Source organism: Ammodytes marinus, assembly GCF_949987685.1.
Source record: "Ammodytes marinus genome assembly, chromosome: 12".
NCBI lineage: Eukaryota > Metazoa > Chordata > Actinopteri > Uranoscopiformes > Ammodytidae > Ammodytes > Ammodytes marinus.
In genome coordinates this window covers 16,315,086-16,341,769 of record NC_137216.1, presented here as the reverse complement: position 1 = coordinate 16,341,769, position 26,684 = coordinate 16,315,086, and the positions used below count along the sequence as shown (strand labels likewise).

General features: G+C 40.4%; 2 protein-coding genes across 2 annotated transcripts; one reads left to right on the top strand and one right to left on the bottom strand.

The window, feature by feature from the left end:
- Positions 1-270: 270 nt before the first annotated feature.
- LOC307258324 (coiled-coil domain-containing protein 148-like) lies at positions 271-23,652 on the top strand (the record flags this gene model as incomplete). Its single annotated transcript, XM_080037829.1, has 14 exons — positions 271-325; positions 762-883; positions 4,843-4,946; positions 5,939-6,030; positions 6,137-6,288; positions 7,972-8,067; positions 10,029-10,210; positions 10,750-10,888; positions 14,025-14,231; positions 20,658-20,798; positions 21,372-21,490; positions 22,514-22,631; positions 22,799-22,933; positions 23,509-23,652. The coding sequence occupies 14 exons, from the start codon at positions 271-273 to the stop codon at positions 23,650-23,652; spliced, it is 1,806 nt and encodes a 601-aa protein (XP_079893955.1).
- Positions 23,653-24,631: 979 nt separating this feature from the next.
- upp2 (uridine phosphorylase 2) lies at positions 24,632-26,343 on the bottom strand (the record flags this gene model as incomplete). The annotated part of the gene is made up of 7 exons (XM_080038027.1): positions 24,632-24,774; positions 24,899-25,045; positions 25,179-25,388; positions 25,502-25,616; positions 25,780-25,938; positions 26,041-26,155; positions 26,282-26,343. 7 exons carry the CDS (start codon positions 26,341-26,343, stop codon positions 24,632-24,634), a joined length of 951 nt encoding a protein of 316 aa, XP_079894153.1.
- Between the last annotated feature and the right edge of the window lie 341 nt (positions 26,344-26,684).

The window sequence follows — 26,684 nt, the reverse complement described above, 5'->3', positions numbered from 1 at the left end:
AAAAAGCTTAATCCAAAACAAAGACATGGAGAGTCGATGGATTTTCTTGCAATGTCACAAAGACCTTGATGGCAAAGTTTGTTTTTTGATGGGCCTATTACTTTTGGCTTGTAGTCTGTTAATCTTTTGAATTGCCTTACTAATGCCAAGTACCTGTGCAGGTGAAATTATGTCCTTTATGAAGCCCTGTTCTACCTTTTGCATGCAGTCAGATATAGCTGTCTCTTAATTTTGCAGGCACTGAAGTGCGTTTAAACAGAGCTCTTCATGATGAGTGGAAGGAATTGCCGTATGTTCTCTACAAACTACAGAGCAGAAGATGTGGGTAAGTCAGCAGAAACTGGGCCTGAAACATTGCTGACTTGTTGTGACATAATGGCTCATTGATCTGTTTAACAGATTTGACCTGAAGTCCCCATGTTGAATTCTCCAGGTACTGTCAAGCCTTTGATGCTTTTGTCAAAGACAGCAGCTTTGCTTGTGTTTGTTCACCTGCCTCTTTCAGCCACAGCTGAACTACTCAAAGAAAATGTCTGACACAGTTGGCTTGCTCTCTACGCCCCCTCTCCCCCCTCCATGCAGATATTTCAGAATTACACAATCCATTAGCACTCGACTGGTGATGTTCCTTTGTCTTTACCTCTATTCTTTCCTTTGCTGAAGTCAGCATAAAGACTCTACTTCAGACATTCAAGGTGATGAGATTTTCAACAATTCCAATGATCCTAATTCAGCCATATCATTTGCTTTAATCCATGCAGAAAAACTGACACTGCGGATGAAAAATGGCCTTGGCAGCTCAAAGTACAAACCAGCTGAATACAAAAGACTACAAGCCATTGTTGATGCCAAACGACTGGAGTCGGATCTAATTGGACAGAGGGTAAATGATGGTCATTATCAATACCATGTGCATGCTTAAAATGGCAATGTTATTATAAAATCAATCCCTGTTAAATTCAATGACATACTGATTCCGCTGCAAATGAAGAAGAATGTGCAACAATGCTACGATAGTAAATGTTCTCCCAGAGAACAAGCAGTCGTCATTACCCACCACAGGAAGAGTTTGAAGTGACAAAAACCTGCTTTTAATGTGAGGTGATAAAACAACATGTCCTCCAATGGTAGTAAATAGGGGCAAATTATTTCTGTGTCTATCTTTCATCCCTCTCTTTTACACACCACATACTGTAAAGGGATTTTCTTCCATGAAAAACAGGCATTGCATAACCTTTATAGTTTGTCCAACAACATGAAACAGAGCAGTAATATCAACGTTATACACAATAGCATTGCCAGTTTCATGAATATTCATTTGGCTGGCCGGGGGTTTTCTATAAACCTGATTGAAGTTCATAGTCATCTGACTCTGAGCAGAGCAAAAAGTTAATGCTAAGGGCAATGGAGATAAGGTTGTTAGACCTGCGGTGTTTTTAATTGGTAAACTGTGGCAAGTGCCTTTCAGTATCATTATGGTTGCCCGTGGCTCCTTCCAACCCTGCTCTCTGCATAACCTAGATAAGACAGGCTATGTTCACGTTCCGTCGCCCTGCTGAAAGGCAGGCTTTCTGAGCATCTCCCATAGGTGATGTGATGGAGGGTAAATAAATTACCAGGAGCTGCCTCAAGCAAGGTATACTTTTTTTCTCTCCAGGAGAGGACTGGAAGCATCAGTAAATACTAAAACCTTAAGATTTGCCTGTAGATAAGATCTTTCCATCTGCAGCACTGTACAAAACGGCACTGCAGTAAACATTATTAACCAGTGAACGTTTATTGACGAGGATACAGTTTAGCCAGTACTGATACTTATAATACTATAACCTACACTTCTTAATTGCTATGTTGTTAATCCCTCATTCATGTTTATTTATCCTTTATTTAACCAGGTTAGTCTCATTGAGATTACAATCTCTTTTACAAGAGAGACCTCGCCAAGATGGACAGCAGAACACAGTTACACATGAAACACAATACAAAATACAAGTTCAATATTAAGTGTAATTGTAAAACATAAACATAAAAATAAAGATAAGAGTATTTACTAAAAGGGGGGCAAAAAAACTTAAAAGCTGTTTTACCCAGCTCTGTACGAGCTTGAGGAACAGTCATAAGCACCATGTCCTGAGACCTTAACGCATGGGGGACACATTTTCGGGACATATACAATGACAAATAACAAGGGAGTTTACCTAAAATCGCCTTGTAGATAAAAACATACCAGTGACTAAGTCGTCGCATAAAAAGGGAAGGCCAGTTAACTCTTGAGTACAGCGTACAGTGATGAGTTAAGGCTCTGCTGTTTGTAATGAACCTCAAGGCTCCATGATATACAGTGTCCAACATATGTAGACAGTGAGCTGATGCATTTATGTATAACAGATCACCATAATCAAGAACCGGCAAGAAGGTAGCTTCGACTAATCGTCGTCTGACCTCAAGAGAAAAACATGTTTTGTTTCTAAAATAAAAACCTAACTTTAGTTTCAGTTTTTTTTACCAGGTTTTGTATGTGAGTTTTAAAAGAGATGTGGTCATCAATCATAAATCCCAAGTATGTGTAAGTAGAAACAACTTCAATTGCATTACCTTGGGAAGTTAAAATATTCGAAATAGTATTAACACAAACTCAGCTCAAAGTTTAAGAAAACCATCACAAATCGTGTATAGAGTATGTGTTAGTCATATTTTGAATTATATAATTATAATTAAATAAGTTATAATTCTCGGTTTGTGAAGTTTGTTGTCATAATGTCACAGTGGAATAGGTCTACTCAACCTGACCAGACAACATCTCAATCGGATTATGTAGGTGTACATGCCCTTTAAAACTCAAAGCTCATTTTAAACATGCAAAACATATGATAACAAATTTTACATTTTCAGGCAGAGCCCTGTAAATTATACGCAATACAATACCCTTTTGCTGATTCTCAAGAGGAAAGTCCCACCTTTTCGTAGAGATAGAATAGGCCATTTCTGTCATAGACAATATTTTGACACGTCACAACAGGAAAAGGACAGTTGTAAGTAATAATTATAATAATGATGGCTGAGTTCCCTTTAGTTGTTTCACTTTAACGGTCCTGGCCTGTGTGTTGATATTTGTTAATGTGTTAATATGTCTGCTTTGAAAAAGGCCTACAGTAAGCACAATATTTATACAACACAGTACACTGTTACACAATAAAGGGAGAGCCTTGCATTTTCACAATACTCCCATTGCCAAGTACAAACATGCTTTTACCTGTATTATAGCCTTCACAGTAACAGAGAATCACCTTCATTAATTTCTGTAAAACATTTTTTTTTTTGATTTTCTAAGTTTCACATATGCGTAATAAAAAAAGTATGTTGTCCAGCCAGGCTTTCAAATTGTTTGTTTGTTTTAAAATGTTAAATTCAGAAGCCCTGACATGTTTTGCAGGGATCCTGAAAATACCACACATTTTGTTTATCGGTGTCAAGTCTGCAGTTGACTGATAAGAGATAATCTAAATGTCGTAACAATCAGACTGTACATCTACAAGCGCTGGATTACGAGATGACGTATGAGATGATATATAAAATGGTGTCATATGCATTTGAATGTGCTTAACAATGAGTGCAAGAAATTCAGGCTAGGATTTTTCTTCAAATAAGTTCAATACAAATGGTAAGAAAGGTAGGGCTCACTAAATTGGTGGAATTGTCTTGTTGATAAAATGTGAATGGAAATCTGACTGGACACTGTAGTTTAATAGTTGATATAAGATCGATATGGTTGGATATTTATGGTTTGTTTTATTCGGGTCAGGGAGACTAGACATCAGTTGACGTAAGTCTAGCTCCAGGCACAGTTTTTCTAGTTAAACTGAGTTATTAGGCAGCCAATGCAAATTAAGATCACCTACAATAGGCCTGGAAGGGGCGTGAGATGACATCAATTTGGTTTTTTTCCTCAGAGCAGAACTGGTTTAAGATTGAGCGCTGTTGATTTCAATAACTATAAAATGGACGTCACCCTTAGGGTAAATGTCCAGCACAATATAATCAGACTACTTCTGCAACAGAAACAGTAGCAACTTGACGTGCATATAGACATTCACAATATAAATCAACAACCTGACTCCTAATAATATGAAATAGATTGCGCCCATGTGTTATATGTGTGAGATATGCTTTGTACAATTATGTGAGCCAGTGGCTTGTGTAAAAACACTGATAAAAGACGATGAGTCGCTGCACTGGGTGCGCTCTGAATTGCAGGGCCTTGTTCTTTCCTGATGAATAAGGGGGGAAAATGAGAGTAGATTAAGACTTCCACCCTCCCCGCCTCCCTCCTCTCACCTCCTCCTTATAACACGCCTCATGCGTGTCATGCATGTTTCTACTTGATTATTTTAATTTGCCGCTGTTTATGTTGTTTCATGCTTTAACAGTGATACTGTTTCAGTTGAATTACCCAAGTTTTTGAGCCTGTCACGGGCACAATAATGCTAATGAATGATGGTTTAAAATATCCCTGAAAGGGGGGTGGGACGTAACTTATTCCCAAACGCTGGATACAAAAAAAAAACACCTACTTCATGGTCCACCATTCTTGCAACATCATGATTTATGCACCACATTTTTGTAATGCTTTTCCAATGCTATGAAATGGTCCAGACGCATTAAGGTTCTCCAGATTCAGGCTTGTCCAGATTAATTCTGCTATTTGTAGGAAGAGAGTAATGGCATGGCTGTATTTAAAAGCGTTAAAAAAGTGTACTTAAAGGCGAGCACACAGAGTGTTTTATTTTTTCAGTGTTTTTTCCCCCCCAGTTTTATTCCTGCTGTGCATTAAACCTTGTCTTATAGGTTCAGAGGACTTGCTGTGCAGCCAAGGCAACCAAGGAGAGCTCCATATTACGGCAGCACAGACAGGTGTGGAGCAGAGAGTGCCCCAGGCTGCAAAAGGCTGAGTAAGAGCCCCATATTACTCCCTGTCATTATCTGCTGCAGTTTTTCAGAATCTGCTATTACACCACGCAACTGTTCCACTTAAGCCCCATTTGAGCCCAGACAGGAACCCGTGTGAAAAAATAGGGTGCAAATAGGTGGGTACAAAAGCAAGCCCAAGGAGAAGAAATGTATCGGGGTAGAAAAAAAAAACTCAGGGAGAGAAGATAAGGAAGATTTAAGCTGATTTTCTTGCAGTGACGACATTGAATTACAGGGATGAGAAACGCAGAGAGAGGTGGGGAGTTGGAGCCGTGTGGGGGCAGAGGGGTATACAAAATGAAGGAATACTCTTGCGCTGCGTGCTGAGTTAGAAGTGTGGGACTGGGGCCCCAGCGGTGTCATGCCTTGTGAAGTGAGAAGGGCAGTGCTAGCTCTGGGGTGCAGCTTGTTTGGCTGCGTAATGACTGTGTCTGAACCACCCAAGGTTAATGATGTACACAAGTGTGAGCCTCAGTAATGAGCCTAGTCATAAAGATGTGCCACTGCTTGCAACTCTCTGTAGTTAAATTACCTTGGGATTCAAAATAAATGGTACAACTTGCACACTGAGTGCTTTTGCTTTTGGACCTTTATATATATATTTTTATGCGATTAATAATAATTTACTTGAAAGTTTTAAAATGCCCACATCTTCTTGCTTTAATGGTTGTGTGTATTCGATAAGGAGAATGCAAGGTTAACCCACAACTGCTTAATTGGTCAATTCATTGTAACCGTTGTAATATTTGATTATTTGATGGTAATCTGATAATGGAAACTGTAGGCTAATTTGCACAAGGGGGAAATCTTGATTTCTGGCAATATCCTGAAATCGATCAGTGCCATTATCTTGTGGTCTTGGTCATCCAAGGTTATTAATAATGTTAATATTTATTGTTATCTAAAGTAACAAATGTCTCATACTTTACTATACTTTATTGTCACATACTTAAATTTAACTTTGCTTTCTCAGGGAGAACGCTGAGAATGACCTACAGGAATTTCTAGAGCAGATCAGGCCAAATGATAGAGCGGATACTGCTATCTTTTCACTTCAAGATTATGGTAAACAACACTAACAGTTTTTTTGTATAGTCTAAGTGACTGTGGATCCATTGGTCTGCTGTTTCAAAGTACCTTACTAATATGTGTCTCTGTGTTGTGAGTCTAGGGCTACTCCTGCAAAGGGAGAGGGAGGCATTCAGGGTAGCCACTGTGGAGCCTGTTCATCAGCTCAAGGATGACCTGAGCTTCAGACTGGGTGAAGCACAGCATCAGCAGCTCACCGCCCATCGAGCAAACTGGGAGGAAGTAATACAACAGGTGGGATATGACATACAAACAGAATGTCTGAATGTTCCCCGTTATGATGACTACAGTGAACTTTGATAAGGCCATGTGAATTTGTAGCAGAGGTGCAATATCTCCAAATGTGTTTTGGAAAAATAAATTCATGTAGTCTTTTACTGTACCAGGTTTGAAGAAAATAATGCTTCAGCTTTTTTGAGAATTCTCGCAGCTTATAACTATTGTTCTTGGCTGTTAGCGAATCATTTGGGAGTATTATATCCCCGCAGTACACTCAACGCCCTCAACAATGCATCTTTAGATGTGCTTGCTCTCTGCAGGTACCAAACCAAAACAGTCTCCTGCTTGTTCACACAATGATCTCAGCTTGCACACAGCGTTGCATTCACTGTCCATTAATCTCTTGTTTGTGAGAGAGATCCACAGACTTTAAGTCACCAACTCTGCCTTTGACTCTCAGAAGAATTTTTGCAAGCTCCAGAGATGAATGGTGAGATTATGGAAAAAAGCAGGGGTCTCTAAAGATGGGCTATACTTGGTATAAATTGTTTGGAAGCCATTTTGTCTCCTTTGTGTTGCTCACTCATGCTTGTTTCTTTCCCATGACCCCCTCTCTGGCCCACAGATCCTAGCCACCGGATTGCATGGGCACAATTGAACAATCAGTCTTTTTTTCATGTGTTTTGTCCCTTTGTTCCATTTCTTATTTCACCAACTTACTTCACTCTATCCTTCACTTATATAGCACCAACAAAGGATCAGACAGATCTATATAATTACACTTCCATCCCTGAGTGTTTTGAATGAAAAGTTAAGTGGGCATTAGTTAAGTGCAACCTTACACATGTATTTCTTTATTATTCACTATTTATTTCTATCAATTATAATGTCAAACCGTATTTCTAAACTGTTTTGATGAAATTATGTACAAAAGAGATTATAATATCCCAATATGTTTTGGCTCTGCTCTGCACCATACTACAATGTTTTCAGTACAATGAGCATATCTGTGAATTTGATTTCCCTCTTCCTTTCATTGCAAAACAGTTTTTTAAGTTGGCTCACTTATATAACAAATTCACCAGTACTGATCTCTGGTGTAAGTGGATTAGCAGTTCAGTATCCAGTGTGAAAACTGAGTGGGCAAAACCACATTTGACAAGCGTATAGCCGCATGGCTGGCGTCTGCAGTCAAGTCTTCATTCATGCTTGGACAATCAGGGTGCTGGTGAGCATGTGATGACTGGGTGAAGGCCAACAAGAAGATGCTTGAAAAGAGAACAGGGGAAACAGAAGTAGACGTCTACAGCGAGAGTCCTAGATCATTAAAAAAAAGTGTTAATTTAAATGATTTTGTCTGTACATATCACTTAAGAATAGACAGAACTGATCTCTTTGATTTCACTATGGCTTTTTCAATAGAACAACAAGTTGTTTCTGTTGTAATACAATCAGGAGAATGTACAATAACATAACTTTTGTTCTTTTCCCCTTACATCACCCTCCTACAAATTCCATTACTTTGAAACATTTCTTTAATGTGACTACTCCTTTACAATTTGTGAAAATAAGAACAGCTACTTTACAGCCCATTTGATAAGTAAGGTGACAGTTCGACAGGTTCAGACTGTGCAGCTGTCATGTTTGTTTTCTGAGCCTGTATTTAAGACTGATTTTTGTTTATCCTTGAATCACCAGATAAACTTTGTGAAAGAACAGCAAGACAACATAACTTCGAAACTCCATGCAGAGTATATGGCCTTGGAGGAGGAAATCTTTAGACTTGGTTTGGAGGTAGGTTTCTCCCTGCTGGTTTCAGCAAATCACTCATTTCAATTTGGTATATAATGTAAGTATACAGTCATGTGAAAAAGTTTGGGAACCCCTCTCAGCCGGCATTATAATTGACTCTGCTTTCACACAAAAAAGATAAAAGTGGTATGACTTTAATTTACCAGGAACAGCTAAGTACTGGGATGTTTTCCAAACAAAGATTTTTTGAAAAGCAGTATTTAGTTTTATGAAATTTAATAAAATGTGAAAAACTGGCTGTGCAAAAATATGGGAACCCTTGTGGTCTTGCTGATTTTAATGCATGTAACAGCATGTAAAACTGATGACTTTAAACACAAAGTTGGTTGGATTATGTTGTTAAGCCTTGAACCTCATATAAAGGTCTGTTTAATCATGATAAAAGGTATTTTAGGTGCCTTAATGCAAGTTCCACTTCTCTTTGACTCTCTGCAGAAGTGAGACAGAATGCGATTATCAAAACAGCTCCCAAAAGATCTTAAAAACAAAGATTATTCATTGTCATGGTTTAGGGGAAGGCTACAAGAAGCTTTCCCAAAGGTTTCAATTGTCAATTTCTACTGTAAGGAACGTCGTCAGGGAATGGAAGGACACAGGCACAGTTGCAGTTAAACCCAGGTCTAGCAGACCAAGAAAAGTACAAGAGCGGCATATGCGGCGGATTGTGAGAATGGTTGCACACAACCCACAGATCACCTCCAAAGACCTGCAAGAACATCTGGCTGCAGATTGTGTATCTGTACATGGTTCTACAATTCAGTGCAATTTGCACCAAAACATCTGTATGGCCGGGTGATGAGAAGGAAGCCCTTTCTGCGCCCACGCCACAGATACAGTTGCATGGAGTATGCAAAAGCTCATTTAGACAAGCCAGCATCATATTGGAAGAAAATGCTTTGGACTGATGAGACAAAAATAAAGTTATTTGGTCTTTATAAAAAGCAGATGTTTTGATGCAAATTGCGCTGAATTGTTGAACGATGTACAGATACACAATCTGCAGCCAGATGTTCTTGCAGGTCTTTGGAGGTGATCTGTGGGTTGTGTGCAACCATTCTCACAATCCTCCACCTATGCCGCTCCTGTTTTTTTCTTGGTCTGCCATGCCTGGGTTTAACTGCCACTATGCCTGTGTCCTTCCATTTCCTGACAACGTTCCCTACAGTCGAAATTGACAATTGAAACCTTTGGGAAAGCTTCTTGTAGCCTTCCCCTAAACCATGACAATGAACAATCTTTGTTTTTCAGATCTTTTGGGAGCTGTTTTGATGATCCCATTCTGTCTCACTTCATCAGAGAGTCAAAGAGAAGTGCAACATGCATTTAGGCACCTAAAATACATTTTCTCATGATTAAACAGACATTTCTATGAGGTTCAAGGCTTAACAACATAATCCAACCAACTTTGTGTTTAAAATCATCAGTTTTACATGCTGTTACAGGCATTAAAATCAACAAAACCACAAGGGTTCCTATATTTTTGCACAGCCAGTTTTTCACATTTTATTTTATTTCATACAACCAAATACTGCTTTTCAAAAAATCTTTGTTTGGAAAACATCCCACTACTTAGCTGTTCCTGGTAAATTAAAGACATACCACTTTTATATTTTTTTTTGTGAAAGCAGAGTCAATTATAATGCCGACTGAGAGGGGTTCCCAAACTTTTTCATATGACTGTATATATATGGAAAAAAATAAGAAACCGCTCCAAATGTTCACTCTCTCTCGTTTTGCTATGTATAGGCATATTTTTTAGTAAAATGAACATTTTGGTTTTGCTCTATAAACTACTAACAATATTTAAAACAAATTCCAAATAAAAAAAAAGTGTCATTTTGACCATTTCCATTAAGTAATGTAGTGATGAAGATTTAAGAAAAATCCAGACTGGGATTTTTTCAAGAGCTGTATATCAAAGATGATGACATTTTCCTCTGCAGAAATATCATACAAGCGCTTCAGATACTCTGGTGAACATGAATAACCCTCCAGAAGAGATTTTGGCTGCATACTGCCCTTACCCAGAGCTGAAGGACTCCCTGGTCCAGGCTTTCCACTCCTTGTCCGAAAGGTACCAGAGCAGGCTTCACAGTCTCCAAGAACAACTGCAAAGAACTGACAGGTATGGCTGAGGACAACTACATTTCAGCAGTGTTGCTTATCAGAATTCTACCTCCCTGCACATTGGTTGAATGAGATCATTTAAAGGATTTTTGCAGCTAATATGGAATACAAAAATGTATCGGTTCATAATGACACTGCCTTCAAAATCATACTCGTACTTGATATAAATGGGCTTTTAATGATTTTCAGACATCCATTTTGATAAATAAATGTATAGGCAGAAACCCCCAGTGTAGCTGGGCACATCCACATGAAAGATTAAAAACTCGGCAGGACATCGACAGCATGTAGGGGCACACTAGCTTCACTCCCCAGAAGCAAGCTGTCGAAAGTCTTTCTCAGCAGGAGCTTGATTTTATCAATGTCTCAGAGCCACTTCGTAACTTGACTTTAATTTCCACACAGTCTTCTATGAGTATGCAATTTTTCAAAATGTACAATCTGAATGTGAAGTGAAGATTGAATGGGAAAAAGGGATCCTAGTATTATTCATTATTCGTTCTGATCATGTATGTTTTGGTGTGGACTCTGATTCAGGTTCTGTGGCTGGTGTGCGTGTGACCACCAACGGTTCCTCTTTACTTCGTCTAATTACAATCATGACATACCCAACAACAGAGCCCTCTTCATGGACATGCTGCAAAGGCTTCTCCCTGAGAAAACCAGACCAGAGCTGGTGAGTACTTTCGCAAACTATATAAACATACAGTAAATTAAAGTTATCCCTGACGCTGCCTATCACAACCACAGAAGTATTTGCTTACCACTGAGTAATTGAAGGTGGATGTGCCTTTCTCTATAGCAAGATTTATCCAGTGGAATACATTTATTGTGTTGGACAAATCTTGGGCACTACTGCATACTGCCCTTTAAATTTTTCTCCATGGCCGAATAGCGGATATTAAAAAACCATGCATTCATGCCCCACTCTCATGGACTGACACAGACATACACATACTGTACATTGATGTACTTCCACACACATCCATCTAAAAAATGAAGCTTCCTGCAGTGGGTGTCCTGGGTTCCCTGATCAATGCAGCTCACTAGCCTGGACCCAAGCAAACAGACACACATAGATAAGCATGGACGATGATCCGCTCTGCACGCTGCAGGATGTGACATGTCACCCACCGTGGACACCTCGCTCACGACACCGCCTCGCATTGCCATGACAACCGCCAGCCCCGCTCTCCTTCCGTTCACCCGCACCCCGAGACCTGTCCTCATATCAGTTCCAGATGGGTGCTGCATTAGGAGCTGTGATCGTTTTTCCTCGGGGACGGGGATCACGAGAGGGACAGCTGTGTTTGTTAGACAGTCTTTCTCCACACTTTTCACTTCCTTAAAAACAGAGCCAGAGTTGATGCAGTGCTGACTCCACCTAATTTGGCTATTAGTCATAATTAAGTTTGCTTGCCTGTACAGGATAATCCAGAGTGAACTACAGATTGGGTCGTCAAAATGAAACTGATGAGATGCATGAATGCTATTGTTGTTTTAAAAAAATTAAATAATAATTTTGATTTTATGCAGGATTTTCTTTACTGTATCTGCAATCTAAATGAAGTGAACAACTATGACCTTGATTAGTATCCTGTAAGATCAAAGAATGGTGCCCTTGTTGAGGTGAGCTCTGCGCCTGGGAATTTTTGGCTCCATTAGTGAAAAATATAAATACTTTTTATGATATTTCCTTTGTAATTTTCTTTTGAGAAAAATGAATTCCCATTGCTCTTGCAGACATAAGGGTCGATTGGAGACTATAGTTAGCACTTTAATTATTGTTTGTGATGATTCAACGTCTAAGCTTTAAGCTTCTCTTATGTTGGTCCTCACTTCAGAGTGTTGAGCTTTTCTGGATGATTGCATATTTTGAATTTTGTCTGTCTTCTTTAAGTCCTCATGCAAGATACAACAGCTTACTTTTCTAGCTAGATAGCATGTATGACATTACAGTATGTCCAAAGATAAACGGTTGGTGCAGTGTAACACTTGAAGAGCATCGGTGATAAATCAACTCCTGTACTGCTTGCAGTTTTTCACTATTTTAAACATTATGAAATTGAGGATAATAGCAAGCTATATTAAAGAAACCTTTTGATTCATGCCATGTACTATCCCTTTTGTGAGACTGCCATTTCAGCTTCTTTTATTAATTGAGAAGAACAAATGTCTAAAGAAAAGTAGAGCAAAAGCAGAGGGTACAAAGGGGTACACTTACATCCTAAGATATTTGAAAGTTGTCTGACAATTAAAATCCAAGCACATATCACTGTCTCAGGAAAGTTCCACCTTATACGGTATGTGGACATGTTTCTGTGTCCCTTTTGCCGACCTAAAGTAGAACCAGCCCAAATATTCACTATCAGATGGTACTCCAGCTAGCTAAGAGTGGACATCTCCCTCTGCTGGATGGGGCTCTTTATTGTCTATTATGACCTACTCTTTGATGTTCTCTCATAACAAGTAAGAGGCGAACAGAGTACCAGCAGAATATCATAGTAGTCCACTTGGCATGGCAATAGGGGAAATAACTGTCACCTTTTCTGACTGAATCTGGGAAGTCATTTTTACTTTCCCCCTTTTGTATTGTGCAGTCCTCAGTGGACACAGCCCTCCGCAGGGGGAATGTGGATGCAGCAGCCAAACTAAAAGTGTCTTGCCGCTTTAAGTGTGCACTGCAGACACAGTGCGGTAGATGCTCCCACATGATCATTGTATGTAGTGTATTGTATTGTATTGTAAAATGCATGCATACACTACTGAGTCCATGCTCAGGCGCTTCTAACTACACAAGGCAGGCGGAAAATGTGACGGAAAGGACAAGAGAAAGTAAAGAACAATCGGTGGAGCTTCCTCAAGTTCAAAACTTGTGCGTTAATAAACAAGATTTGCTTGACTGCCTCTGGCACTTGTGTTCCGTTGGCAGGTTCGTCAGCTCACTCATTTTCAATAAAACCAGCCAAGCGTCTAATGCCTTCCCACCGTCAGTTAGCCGTTATTAGCCCATAGATGAATATCATTCCCTCTGTTCCAGTGAGGCAGCCAAGTGATGCAGCCTCTGTGAGTGCTGACACAATGATGAATAGCTACAGACATCCCTCACACAGAAAGGAACTGTTTTCCTTCAGGACATCTCACGGCCAGGAGAGACGGATCATTTTATAGACCTGCAGAGATAGATTTGACACAAGGGTTTTTCCCTACGGTCCTGCTGCCATTATAGAAAATATGTCATGTAGGGCCGTTTTTGGATTTCTGTTTGCGTGTTATGCATTTGGTGCAACACTGTGTAAAATACAACAAAAATGTTTGGCCCGCGATTCTGCATTCTCACACACTGCGTTTTTCATATTCATATGATTAAATTGTCCAATGCTTATGAGAATAAGTTATGCACTTGACCAATTGAAGGTGGAGTCAGTGATTCTGGAGAATGCTTGTTGTCATTATCGCTTTTTGTCAAAATCAGCCAAAATCTCCTGATGATCCACTACCTTTACATACTGTGTGCACACTATAAAAAAAACAATGCCAATACACAGCCTAGGCTCTGTAAACGAGCATGTTGCTACTGTGCTCACCCTTGCTTTAAATACCTTTTATTTGCATACCCGTTGTATAACAATATATTTATTTTCAGCGCACACACAGCATGGACAGGTAGCGGAATATATTCCCTGATTTTTTTACAAAAAAAAAAAAAACATTCTCCAGAATCGCTGACACTGACATTCAACAATGCCTTAGTTGTGTCGGTCCATCCCCGTATGCAAACAATGCCTTCTCTATGCCTGCTGTTGTTCCAGATGGAGCATGAGCGTGTGTGGGACTGGCAGCGCTTCAGCCAGGCACAGCTGAGAGTGGTGACACAGCAGTGGCAGCGGGACCAGAAAGAGCTGCTGGCCAAAGCCCTGCTCACCCTGCAGGAGGCCACACATGCCCACCAGGAGGAGCTGGAGCTCTACAGAGACCGCCAGCACCAGCAGGACATGTGTTCGCATCTTAGAGACAAGGTGAGTGTTTCGTTTGCCGTTAGCTGACACATTTCACCAACAGTTCTTACTTTATGATTACTTTTATGTTAGCAATTATGTTACAGTTCTGTGCCTTGAACCCATATTTAATCCCTGCAGGAAGTGGACCTATAACTTTATTATTACACTTGGTCATTGATCTGCAGCTTACCTTGTATGAGCTCTCTATCATTCTTATGTATAAGGTACACTCATTCACATACTGGTGTACTGGGCAGAATTAATCCAGTTTCCAGTGAATGATTAGGATGATATTCTTTTCCTGTATCCTTTTTCCATTTATCACATCTGCAGATGTGATGGTTGTCATGAGAGGTGTGTGTTTGACCAGACAGACTGCAGTGTCTGGCTGCCTTCTTGTGTACAGTATATCTGCTGACGAGGCGGCACATTATAGCAGGCTGCCTGACAGCATCTCTCGCTTTAGCTGCCACTTGGGATGGGCTGTTAATGCAAACAAGCTCAAAGATGGTTTTGTGAACATGATGTTGCTGTCTCTGAGGGGTGCTAGTTCATGTTCACAAAACAAACAAGTTACTCAAGTGAACAAATCCATGTCTTGTTGATTCAGTACTGTGAACAAATTGAATTTGCTTTGCCTGCCAGTTAACGGGAAAGTAAAGGTTCCTATGTCATGTGGTTGACAATGATTAGATAACAAGACACTTTGATACTCTCAGTATGGATTGGTGTGGGCTGGGTTTGTCAAATAACCTGACATACCACCAGACAGGGGACAGCATGCTGGTCAAATTTTTTTGCTGTGTTGCTTTGCAGCAACAAGGTCATAGGTTTGCTTACTTGTGATTGTGAACTGAGTTTGCATGTCACCACTTACCTTAAATTAAAGTGGAGTCAGCGGTTCTGGAGAACGCTCAAAATAATCTTTTGTCAAAATCAGTGAATTTCTCCTCACCATCCGCTACTGATCCGTACTGTGTGTGCGCTAAAAATAAACTGGTGTTAATATCCTCCCTAGGATCTGTAAACGGGCGTGTAAACTAAGGGTATGTCAACAAAGGGGCCCACCATAGCTAGGAACATGCCCGCTTAGCGTAGGCTTTGTATTAACTCTGGCCTTAGTCCTAAATTATAGTTTAAGAAAAAAAAAACTGTTCGGAAGCAGAAATGTGCATTTACATCATTAACTGCATGAATTCCACTGTTTGTGAAGAATACTAATGGGAAGTCAAGCTGGGCATTTTTTTTTAACTAACAAAGCAACAAGCCCACTGCTGGGAACACAACCATGTATGATAATCTCTCTTACTCATGGGGGCACTCCCTATACCGCTTGCCTCGCACAGGAGTAGATTTTTCTAAATGTGTCACACTGAAATGCTGATATGGTGTTTCAATAAACACGTTTCTGATTTGAGAGAAAGATATAATATATCCCACTTCATTCATTACCCCAAAGGGGTTTCAAACTACTAGCCCTCAGACCACATCTGGCCTGCGAGACAATTTTAACCTATAACAAAGGTTAGACTATAAGACAGTTGATTATTTTTTCATAGAGTTTACTATGAATGCTGCCTGAAGGTGTCATACTCAAGGAGTCCATTCTCAAGTGCCACTACTCCACTAAGCATCCAGAGCAGTATGCTCTAGGTGCAAGGGAGAATAAAGGAAAGGGCACAATTGCGTTGGAGTGTAGAACATAAACTAAATGCCTCTGACAAGAACAGTCAGTTTTGTTTTCATGGAGCCCTGAGGCAATACAAAAATAAAATCACACAGCCATTTTCATAGCCATGACTTTTTCCACATCCAAGTTTTTTTGTTTATGCGGTGCATGTGCCCACCTGAGTTTGAGGCTCAGATGAATGCCGGTATGCAACCAATCTTTCTTCCCGCTGCCTTTATCATCCCAGCACAGTGACACAGAAGCGACACAAGATGGATTCTCCTCCCTGTTGCATCGGCTTCCTTAACGCTTTGTTTTCCTGCAGCTGCTCCCTCTGACCCAAAGCAACTATCCTGACTATTGAGTCATTCCCCCCTCTAGAGATCAACACTGCACATTTTATTCCTATTTTATTATATTTATTTACATGTTTATTATTACATTTTATTCCTATTTTATAATGTGTGCTGTGTGATATTATATGATTTAGTAGAAGATTTTCGAGATGCAACTGGCAGAGCACCTATAAATGTATAAAAATGTGATAAAGGGCTCAGTCACCATCATCATGATCTGACATTTAAGTGCAGTTCATCCTTAGTTGTAAAACTTTGCTTTCCATGTGGTGTATTTTACATATTGGGGTACTTGTAACACAGTGGACTTACTTCTTCAGCTGCCAAGGGTCATGGGGAAAGCTCAACTAATTAACACAAATAAACTCAACTAACTAAACTAAAAGAGAAATATCTGTGTTTAGGAAGAAAATGGGCAGCCAGATAGGTTTGAAGATTGGTGGGACCAAGGTTGCGAACCTGCCCACCTCACTAGGAGTGTAACTAACACACACCTGTGGCAATTAAGCATTTGTGAAAACTAGTTAGCAAGTGAGCAGCAAGTTGAAATGGGTACGAAAAAAAAGTGAATAAACAGTTGAAATGGCTAATGATGGGGCGCCTTTGTAACCTAATAGAGACCCTCTTGCAACAGCTTCTACCAATGAACAGTTTAAAGGTACAACATTCAAAGCTGATTCAAACGTTAAACGACTTCTGTGTTGGTAGGCTACTTTTTATATTTTCTTGCTGTGATTATGTAGATAACCACATTCCTCCTCTTGCCAACTCTGTGCCTCCCTTGGGTTCAGATAAAAAATATATGATATATTGGTCATTGCTGGTCTTATGACCTCATTATAAGGAGCCGGGCTGTGTGCTGCCAGCTCCCTTCTCAGAAACATGAAGTGGGAAGAAATCCAGAGCAATTGATTTCAGAGTTAGCTTTAACCCTTCTATTTTGGAAAGGGCACGGCTGGCAACATCTTCTTTTTAAAAACCACAGGTTTGCCATGCAAAGATGACTCACTGCATTCATGGGTCTGGACCTTATAGACTTATAGAAGTGGTCTGGATGCAGATGACATCATGCTACTGATCTTAAAGCAGTTGTTTGGTTTCATACAACGTAAGAATTGTAGAAGATGTGTATTGTGAAAGGTAAAAAAAAAATGAAATGGATGATTAGGTTAACTAGTTAACCTTTCATGCATGAGATTTGTTTCATTCCAATTTATCACTGAGAGGCAGACTTCTCTTCTCAAATATTCAGCTGTTTGTGCCGCAGCGTTCTGCCAGCTGTAATTAGCTGGCATTGTTCTTGGTGTTACTGTGCTATTAAAGCCTTTCCTTCTGTCCTTGCTTTCGTTTTGCCTCCCACTTATATCTCACTCCCAGGCATATTTGATGAGCGATTGTGTTTTTTTCCACCCGAGTAAATAAAGCCTGGAGGGATGACAGATTGTTTCAACATGCTCAGGTGGCAGAGGGAGGAGCAGGCGGACAAAACAATCGAAAGCAGAGATATGTTCACAAGACGGGAGGTTTTCATGTATTGCAAATGGTTGTTTTTCATTTCCTGCTCTCCAGAGTTCTTTGCAAATTTAAACGGCACTGTTATGCCCGAATGATCTGTCTGCCCTTCTTGCAGTAATCAATGTATATTCTCCAGGCACTGCGTGTTAGCAAATCCCTTTTCATTGAGTGTTAGTGACTAACATGTACGGCTCCTCATCCCTCCGGTGGCCAATGGAAACGGTACAGTCTCAGTAGTTGAGACGGTGCGTGGGCCTCACAGCCTTTCAGATGACAACTCTCTGAGGAGTTAATTGCGCTATGTGTTTAATTTCTTCCGCTGCAAAGTGATGTCAGGGACATTCTTATTGTGCTTGCTGTGGAAATCCAAAGATAATTACATAGTTTAATTTCCCTCATCTCTTAATGGACATTAGTTCTTACCCCTTTAAAGATTCAGTAAACCTCATGTGGCATTAATGTCACTCAGTACAGTGGTCCCACATATGGAGGAGTGGTGCTGTTCTTACACCACTCACTCCCTCCACTTTGCTGCTCTGATTCACAGCAATTATCCTGGCTTTGCAGCGTTGCACGAGTCCATACCTAATTTATTTCCTCCACATGTTATTAATCTAAAGTTTGCCATTAAAATGACCTGCAATTAAATGTGTGGATGGCTGCTGCAACGCCCCCTGACAGAAGACATAAGGAACACTGTACAGTCACATTGACAAAAGCTTTGAGCAGGCTGCAGTGCGCAGGAAAGGCTATCATTCTTTTGTTATTCTGTCATCTCTGTAGTAATTTTTGAGCTGCCACGATAAAGGATGGTTTCCCATTTCCCTTCGAATTTGCAGGAAAATGAGATTCCATTGACAAATTACTGTAGACTGTACATAATGAGCGTTTTATTCTCTTTGTGCTCCCTAAAATGCCTTTTCATCTCTGCCTGAGTAACAAAGACAGACAAAATGCCAATGCGGCTCGCACAGTGCTCACACAACAGCACACAGTGTTCACAATGGAGCCAAGCAATAAAAATGCATTTCACAGATTGTTCTGTGACCTAAAGGTGGCCACTGCAGACTGAACTTTAGACATTTTGCTTTAAGAGACCATGTAACAAAGAAAAACAGTCAGTGTAATCTCTCACATGTGACTTTATATGTCTCAGAAAATGTGCTTTACAGGCCCTCCCACAGGGTTGTATACCCACTCCATCTCTCTAGGTTCCTGGCATCAAACATGCAGGTATCTTATCTGGGCAGGGCTGGCACTTGATGGATGACTTAATTTTGCGTGCTTGTTTTTCTGAAGTTCCCACCAGCATTTAACAATAGTCTGCAGCTGGACTCAAAATAAGGCGGATACTGTACATGTCATCATAAAGTTTAATCTGTATTTAAACCCTTCATATGAACTGTATGTACAAAATAAAATCTCCAATGTTTTATACACTCTAAGCAGGTAGATGAAGTCCACTAAAGCATTGTAGTTGACATCTTTTAAATTTATGTCTAAACATGAATGTGCTATATGAGTTGTATAAGTCTGGTTGTGCTCTGGGCTACACTAGCAGTCTTTGGAATCATTACTCTGACCTTTCACAATCACAAGAGTTTATTACGTAAAGCAATACTGGAAGCAGTGCCAATACCAATAACAGGAGTACATTACATATTTACAGACAGTACAAAGGGAAAAACACTGCAGGAGTATTGGACAGTGCAAGACCACTGGAAAGCATTTTATCAGAGCATATGTTGCAACATAAATATCCACCCAATGCTGTCACCAGAATTGCTCTTATTGCCATTTAAATGATATACTACCGCCCTTTTTAGGACGATAGAGCCCCACATTTCTGCATATGACAGAACACATGGATATCTCAACGAAAGGCCTGTTGCATCTCCAGGACCAACCCTGTTAAATGGGACTGGATTAGCGGCTGGATTGTTTTAAATCCTCTCTCAAACACACAGCTGTTGCTTTTTTTCTCAGGCAGGCATGAAGTATGATTGACTTGGCGATACTCTAGGTGCTAATGTGTGTGAGACCATGTTAATTTGCAGTTCATCCCTTCAGGGATTCCTAAGCCATCCTCTGATAGATCTGTGAATCTGTCCACCCGGTGGGAATGCGACACTTTAATACCCGGCACGCCAAAGAGAGGCTGCCGCATAACGAACCTGTCACTCACTTCACACACCAAATGTTGGTTTGTGCGTGTGTGTGTGTGTGTGTGTGTGTGTGTGTGTGTGTGTGTGTACGTTTAGACTTGTCTTTAGACTGTTTCTTTCCAGATGTCCAGATGAGTGAAGATTGCTTTTTTGGCAAACACATGACACAATTTTAGATGAGAAATATGTGTCAATGTTCTGCCAAGACATTGTATATAAATTGGTGATTGTCATATTTCCAGACATATTTACATGGGCTTTTACACAAGCTCTTAGTTTCATGAAAGCACTTCAAACTCAATTGGATAATGATTAAAATCCATTGTCATGAAGATGCCTTTTCTTTGTTACGTTAAAGATACATTTTTGCTCAATGAATTGAAAGCATTGCTAAAGAATCTCTACGGTTTAAAAAAGTTGAAAGGACATCAAGGGGATAATGTATTTTTGGACTTTAGATGTGTATATACAGTAACTTGACCTGAGCTGCTGTATAAGAACACTCAACACTCTTTCTTTGCGATTCAATGCTCTGACGGTTCCTGAGGTGATCTATCACAAACAGTCAAAGGGAGTTTTGTCACATTGCTTTCTAAAGTTCACGCCACACTTGGGCACCGCGACAATGGCACTCGGCTGGTCGTCTCCCTGTGAGCGATGTTTTCAAGGTAGCTGTTGGTGCATGATAAACACCTTTTTTTTGTTTCTGCCTGTTGTGCGTTTGCATGTGTGTTTGCAGCTGCAGCAGTGGCGAGCCCAGCAGGATGAGGTGGCAAAGCTGGAGGCGGCCATAGCTGCTCGCAGGCAAGAGGAGGAAGAGGCAAGGTTAAAGAGGGAGCAGGAGAAGGAGAGCGACATCAGATTACAGCAAAAAGAAAAAGTAATCACGTCCTCATCACACCCATCAAAAACTCCATTCAGCCATTTGTATGATTTCATTCATTCAATTTGAATGGTTCCTTGTGTTACCAGGGAGATTTGGGTTACATATAACTTTTGTTAAAAACATTTTACATAATCAAACCAAATCCAATACCAATACCATACCTTGTTACAATAATCTGGGTTTTTTGATCATTCAATTTTGTTATTATCCTCACAGGTAGAGCAACACCAGCATGTATGTGTGTGTTTGTGTGTATGTGTGTGTGTCCGACTGTTTAATATACTCTCTCCTCAGGGGTCTGCTAGAAGAGCATGGACAACCTGAGACACTCACTGATTAATGAGAGCATTTAGGCTGCATTGGATTCCATATAATTTAGCACAATAGTCTGCCAGACAATGAAATATGATCTCATTCTCTTTATTTACACTTCTCTGATTCCCGCTCTGTCTCAATCAATAGGACATGGCGATCCGAAGAGTTCTGTGTGAGTCGGGTTAGTGTGGCAACTATCGTTGTTAACTTTTTCTCGTTATTCTTTTTGAATTGTTGTTTTCTTCCCTCCAGGTCAGGCAGTTTTCTTTAAAGCAGCAGCAGAGGAGGGAGTTGCTAGAGCAGAGGGATCAAGAGAGACTGGCTAATCTGAGGATATTAATGGAAGAACAGGCTCGGCAAGATAAAGAGAGGTAGGTGTTGCATCATGGCGCCTGGAGTTTTAATAGAGATGCTAAAAGAAATGTCATCCGTGGCACTGCAGGAGCTCTGACAAGTCTGACAAACTAACCAGGGATGATGTCATGAAAGTGATTTGAGCTTGGGCTTGAAGATGACATGTTTATAACATAAGTGTGCGTCACAAAGGTGTGGAGTTTGAAAGATGTAGGCAATTACCAGGCAGGGAGTATCTAATAGAAAAACACTACTGATTGCAATTTGGGAAGTAGAGGATTAAGCAATCTTGGTAGTTGACCCACACTAAGGACCAAATGTCAGGTTATTTCATCTTTGCTGTTTGCTGCTTTTTTCAATCTGTCCACAGTTAGTCATCGTAAAATACCCAACTTTATGTACATGCAATATTTAATTGCTAGAATATAATTTTAACTGAAAGACGGAAGAGAGAGTGATAAACATCACCTCGTTTCCAAAAATCTCCTTAATTGCACTGAAACATCTTTAATTTGTTGGTTCTACTGCTTAGTAAGAACCTTGATGTAAAGCAGAAGGAATATTATCCATGCACTATCATTGAGGCCTTACCTCATGTAGATGCGACAACAATGTTGTTGTACTCACTCAGAAGTCCTCATGGGGGCTACTTAAGTTATGCACTATGAAAGGGGGAACATTGATGTTAAGGAGTGAAACATAGATTTCCTAGCTGTTTAAGTTACTCTTGAAAAATAGGGGATTCTGCGTTCAAAATGTGTTTTTCGTTGCCATTTGCATAGCATTTCTCTGAGGACCTTTCTCTGGCATTTCTGCTAGATAGTGGTGTTGACTTGTTTGGGGGGAGCTGAGACATAGATAAAAACAGATGATGGGAAAGGAGCTGCACTCTGGCAGCTCCATAAAACCCTCCACAGCCTGGAGGCTTTGCTGTGTCAGCAGCGATAGCTAATGCTGATGGTGGCCCGTGGAAGAGGAAAGAGGGAAGAGAAGCGACGGTTTAGTTTCTAATGCCCACACCCTCTGTGCTCGCCCCCTAGGGTGCAGTTCCGGGCAGATATGTGGCAGCGACACAGGGAGGAGAGAGAGGCACGGGAGCTGAAGCAGCAAAGAGAAGAAGAAGAGAAACAAAAACGTCTGGAAGCTCTCAGAAACCAGGTTGATCATTATCTCCTCTTAACCTTTTTTTCAGCCTCTCTGGTTTTTCCCGGCCAGTTGGAAATGACCCTCAAGGAAAGATTTGGACTCATACTTATCTGAGTCCAGACATCATTGCCACATTGTATGTGATCGCTATATTAAATGTTCTTTCCTATTTATCTTAGGTAGCAGTGGTGGCAGAGGCCGACCCAGAGAGGTTGATGGCAGATACAGAGGCCTGGAAGAGTCGACACTTGAATGTAAACGAGTGCGAGCTACCAAGGCCTCTCTACAGTATAAACACGTACACAGACACTCAGGTGAGGCCTCATAACATCTACCCTCCCTTAACCTGTTGCTCCAAATAATAACAGAAGCTCTAATGCTTCGTGGCCATTAACCCCAAACTCCTTATCTATGCTATACATAGGGCGAATCTTGTTGACCATTTTTAGCTGTTTAAAGTATGTTTATTTTCATCTTGGGTGAGACTGACCGACCCCATTTAGTGGTTGGAAATTATGTAATTTGGTTTGCTGTTCGTACCATGTTTGTCCTCCTCATATCAGGAAAACAAAACCTTGAACTCAAGGCTACCCAGTAAATCAGTGTACTTTAGAATCTGTGCGTGTGTTTGGGTATATACTGTATGTAGTTTATTCACTGTAGAGAACAGGTTTATTGTGTAACACAGGCTTTGGTTATTGATTGTCAAAATGTGCAAATCATCTCCTCCAATACCAAACCCGTGAAGGCTAGGTGATAAATCTTTTTTCAAACATTAAATGTGGAGTTAACCATGGAAACAAACAATGGAAAAGGCATGGGTGATCCAGTATTAAACAGCTGGAAATGTAAAAGTTTTTATTTGGTTTTCTTTTCATCTGTTTTCCAGATTGTGTCTGATCCAAGAGTGCGGGTTGAGCAGGCTCTGAGGAAGGCTGGGCTGCAACACAGCCAGTATGCCCAAGAGGTTCTATCTGTTATCCAGCCCCCTAAGCCCCCTAGAAGAGACACAAAATCCATAATCAAATTCTGACTAGGGGCTTGTTCGGTGTCCTTTTAATAAATCTTACCAACCTTTGTGCTTGTATTGAGCATTACATTAAATAAAAATCATACATCTGAATGTGCGAACAATCCTATTCACAGCTGGACAGATCATGCTGTTTGATACAAAACCTGCGGTTTACATAGAGCAAACAGATATACAGTAAGGACCACAAAGTGAAACAGTGCAGTTAATATTACAGACTTTTATTGTAGGTTCTTATACTCCACAGCACTACAGAAATACAGTTCACTTCAGTAACAATGGTGGATGATAAACATGGACCTCCAACAAATATAAAAGTGACCTGACTGACTGCAAATTATTAATATCTATCGACTGCTCATATTAGGTTCAAGTAGTTTGTCTATGCATAAACAAGCTTGTATGGAAGAAGCTACGTAATATTATGTATGCCGCCTATGATAATTTGAAACCACATTTCAAATTGTTCAACATTTGAAAAGCACAGAAAATCATTGCAGAAAAGTAAACTTCTTGTATGTTAAGAGATAACTGTTTCTCATCTAGCGTATGAGAGTAAAAACCTTGAAAGCTAGAGGCCACTAATAGATTGCAAACTTCCACTACTAGCAAATAATTACCCCTTTTGCCTTTTTTTAAGCAGAGAAATAACACGATGCTGAAAAACATTGGACTTTTAAGTGTAAATGAAATATTAAAATCAACATAAAAACACATTTTTAATAAATTATTGTTAACTTACATAAGAAACAACAGAGTATTAAATATTAACATATACAATTACACTTATATGAATATATATATATATGTATAAATGTGCAACATCAACAGCATCAAATAAATCATAATAATCTAAAGCACCTATTTTAGTGCCTAATACACGTATTAACATCTTAGATACAGTATATACATATCAACATATCATTTAAAGCTATGTACACTCTATATTGGAGGCTTGGGGGGATGGGAGATTGTAGGGGTCTCAGATGATATGTCCCAGGCGTTTCTTGATAAAATGGGACACCAGGACTTGAGGCCTCTGCTGGTATTCCACCAGAACGTCATGAGGGGAGGTGATCTGGTCTCCGTCGAAGCGGTTCAGCAGCGCAACACAGACCACAGCCGCTGGAGAGCAACAGGAGATTATCAGTCATGTGGTATAATAAAATTCCTTGGTCCTTATTTTGGCCGTCGTTAGGTAAAATCATAAAGTGAAAAATAAATCCCATTGTAACAACAGAAACAATACCTTTGAGGCCACAGACACGGCACATGGCAGCGAATACGGTGGACTCCATTTCAATATTCCTCACTCCGGCCTCGTAAGCTCTCCCCAGATACTCCAGTTTCTCTTCATGAGAGAAGGAGCAGAGAGCTCCATCAAGTCTCCCTTGACCTAAAAAGAGAGACACATCATGGGTTATGTCCTGTCGAAGTTCTCGCCTGTCCGCCTCATGCTAGACAAGGTGATTACCAATGATTTAGAAATATGATCACAAAAAAACCTGAGCATGAGATTTTGTTTATACCTTCATAGAAGTCATGGGTGCACATGGTGTTTCCGATCACTGTCGGAAGGTTTTCAAGCTCAGAGGAGCACTGCAGAAGCTCATTGGCCACACCCTCGTCCAGCTCCGTGCTTCTGGTGATGACTTTACCCAGAACCACCTGCTCAAACTGGGGGCGGAAAGAGTAGTCCACGGCTTTCTCCGTGATCACCACTGTCCCTGGAGCCAGACCTGAAGACCATGCCACGGAGAAAATCTATTATTTTATGTTGTCACTGTTGAGAAGTCATTTAGGGAACCCTATTACCATCATCTTTCAAAACTAAAGAATACAACGGTCTTACCAACTCCACCAGATGTTCCAAGGCGAAACAGGATGACATCACAGCATTGAGCGTGGTGCAGCAGTTTGATGAGCTCATGCAGCATGATGGAGATAGAAGGAACACCCATGCCATGCTGTGTTGAAAACAAGATCACAATAGAAAAACAGCAAAATTATCAAACCAGTAATCAGTAATGCAATATTTGAAGTAGTTGCCATTAGAAAAAAAAAGCCTATAGCTACCATGGCAGTAGGCCTATATGACATTGTTCAGTATAAACTGGTTAAGTTACTTACACTCAGGGAAAGCACTGGTCCCACTTTATACATGCAGTAGCGATCAGTTCCCTCGCAGATATCGCTGATTTCCTCTGGGTTTCCAGAAAGTTTCAGCTCCTGGTGGATGAACTGGGCAAAAGCCTTCATTCGATTCGCACTTCCACCAACACACACAAACTACAGGGAAAAGAAAAAGAGGACCAGTGAGTTCGGTTTTCTATATTTTTTTGTTGAAAATTGTGTATGTGTGTGGGGGGGGGGTATTAGCATTTAACAAACCTTGATATCTCCAAACATTTCTGGAAGGTTGTGAGTCTTGGTGCCCAAGCTGAAGTGGTAGAGAATATCCTCCTCCATCGTGTCCAAGTTGGGGTTTCTCACTTGGACCAGTTCTCTACAAGCAAGTGGACAGCATAAACATTATAAATTGGAGGCTTGGTAACCAAACCCAATTTCATTTTGAAGAGTAGCAAAGCAAAACAGTCAATTCAAAAGTTAGTTGAGGTTCCCCAATACTTACTTGATATAGTCACTGGGATCATTCTCGGGATTCCCCAAACAATTCAGTAAAATTGGTGCCATGATGAATGCAGGAGAAGCTTCCAAAATCAAGTTTAAAATGTCTTCAAAAAGTTGTACTGCTTTATAACCTCCAAATTCTTGATGCTGCCGTTTCTCAATAAGAATTGTGTCCCGGCGCAGAGCTGATATAGCCCTGACCTCTGGCCTTCACACTGATTGGTTCAAGAGAGAGGAGTTGCATATGTCTTGGCTCACGCAAAAGCATCCACCAGCCCCAAAACAAACAGAGCAAGACCAATCACATAAAATTAGGATAGGCCCTGTTCCAAAGCGTCAATATGCCGTCAAAAAGATAACTCCACAGTGGCAATGAAAACAACTAACTGTGTCACGTGAACTGC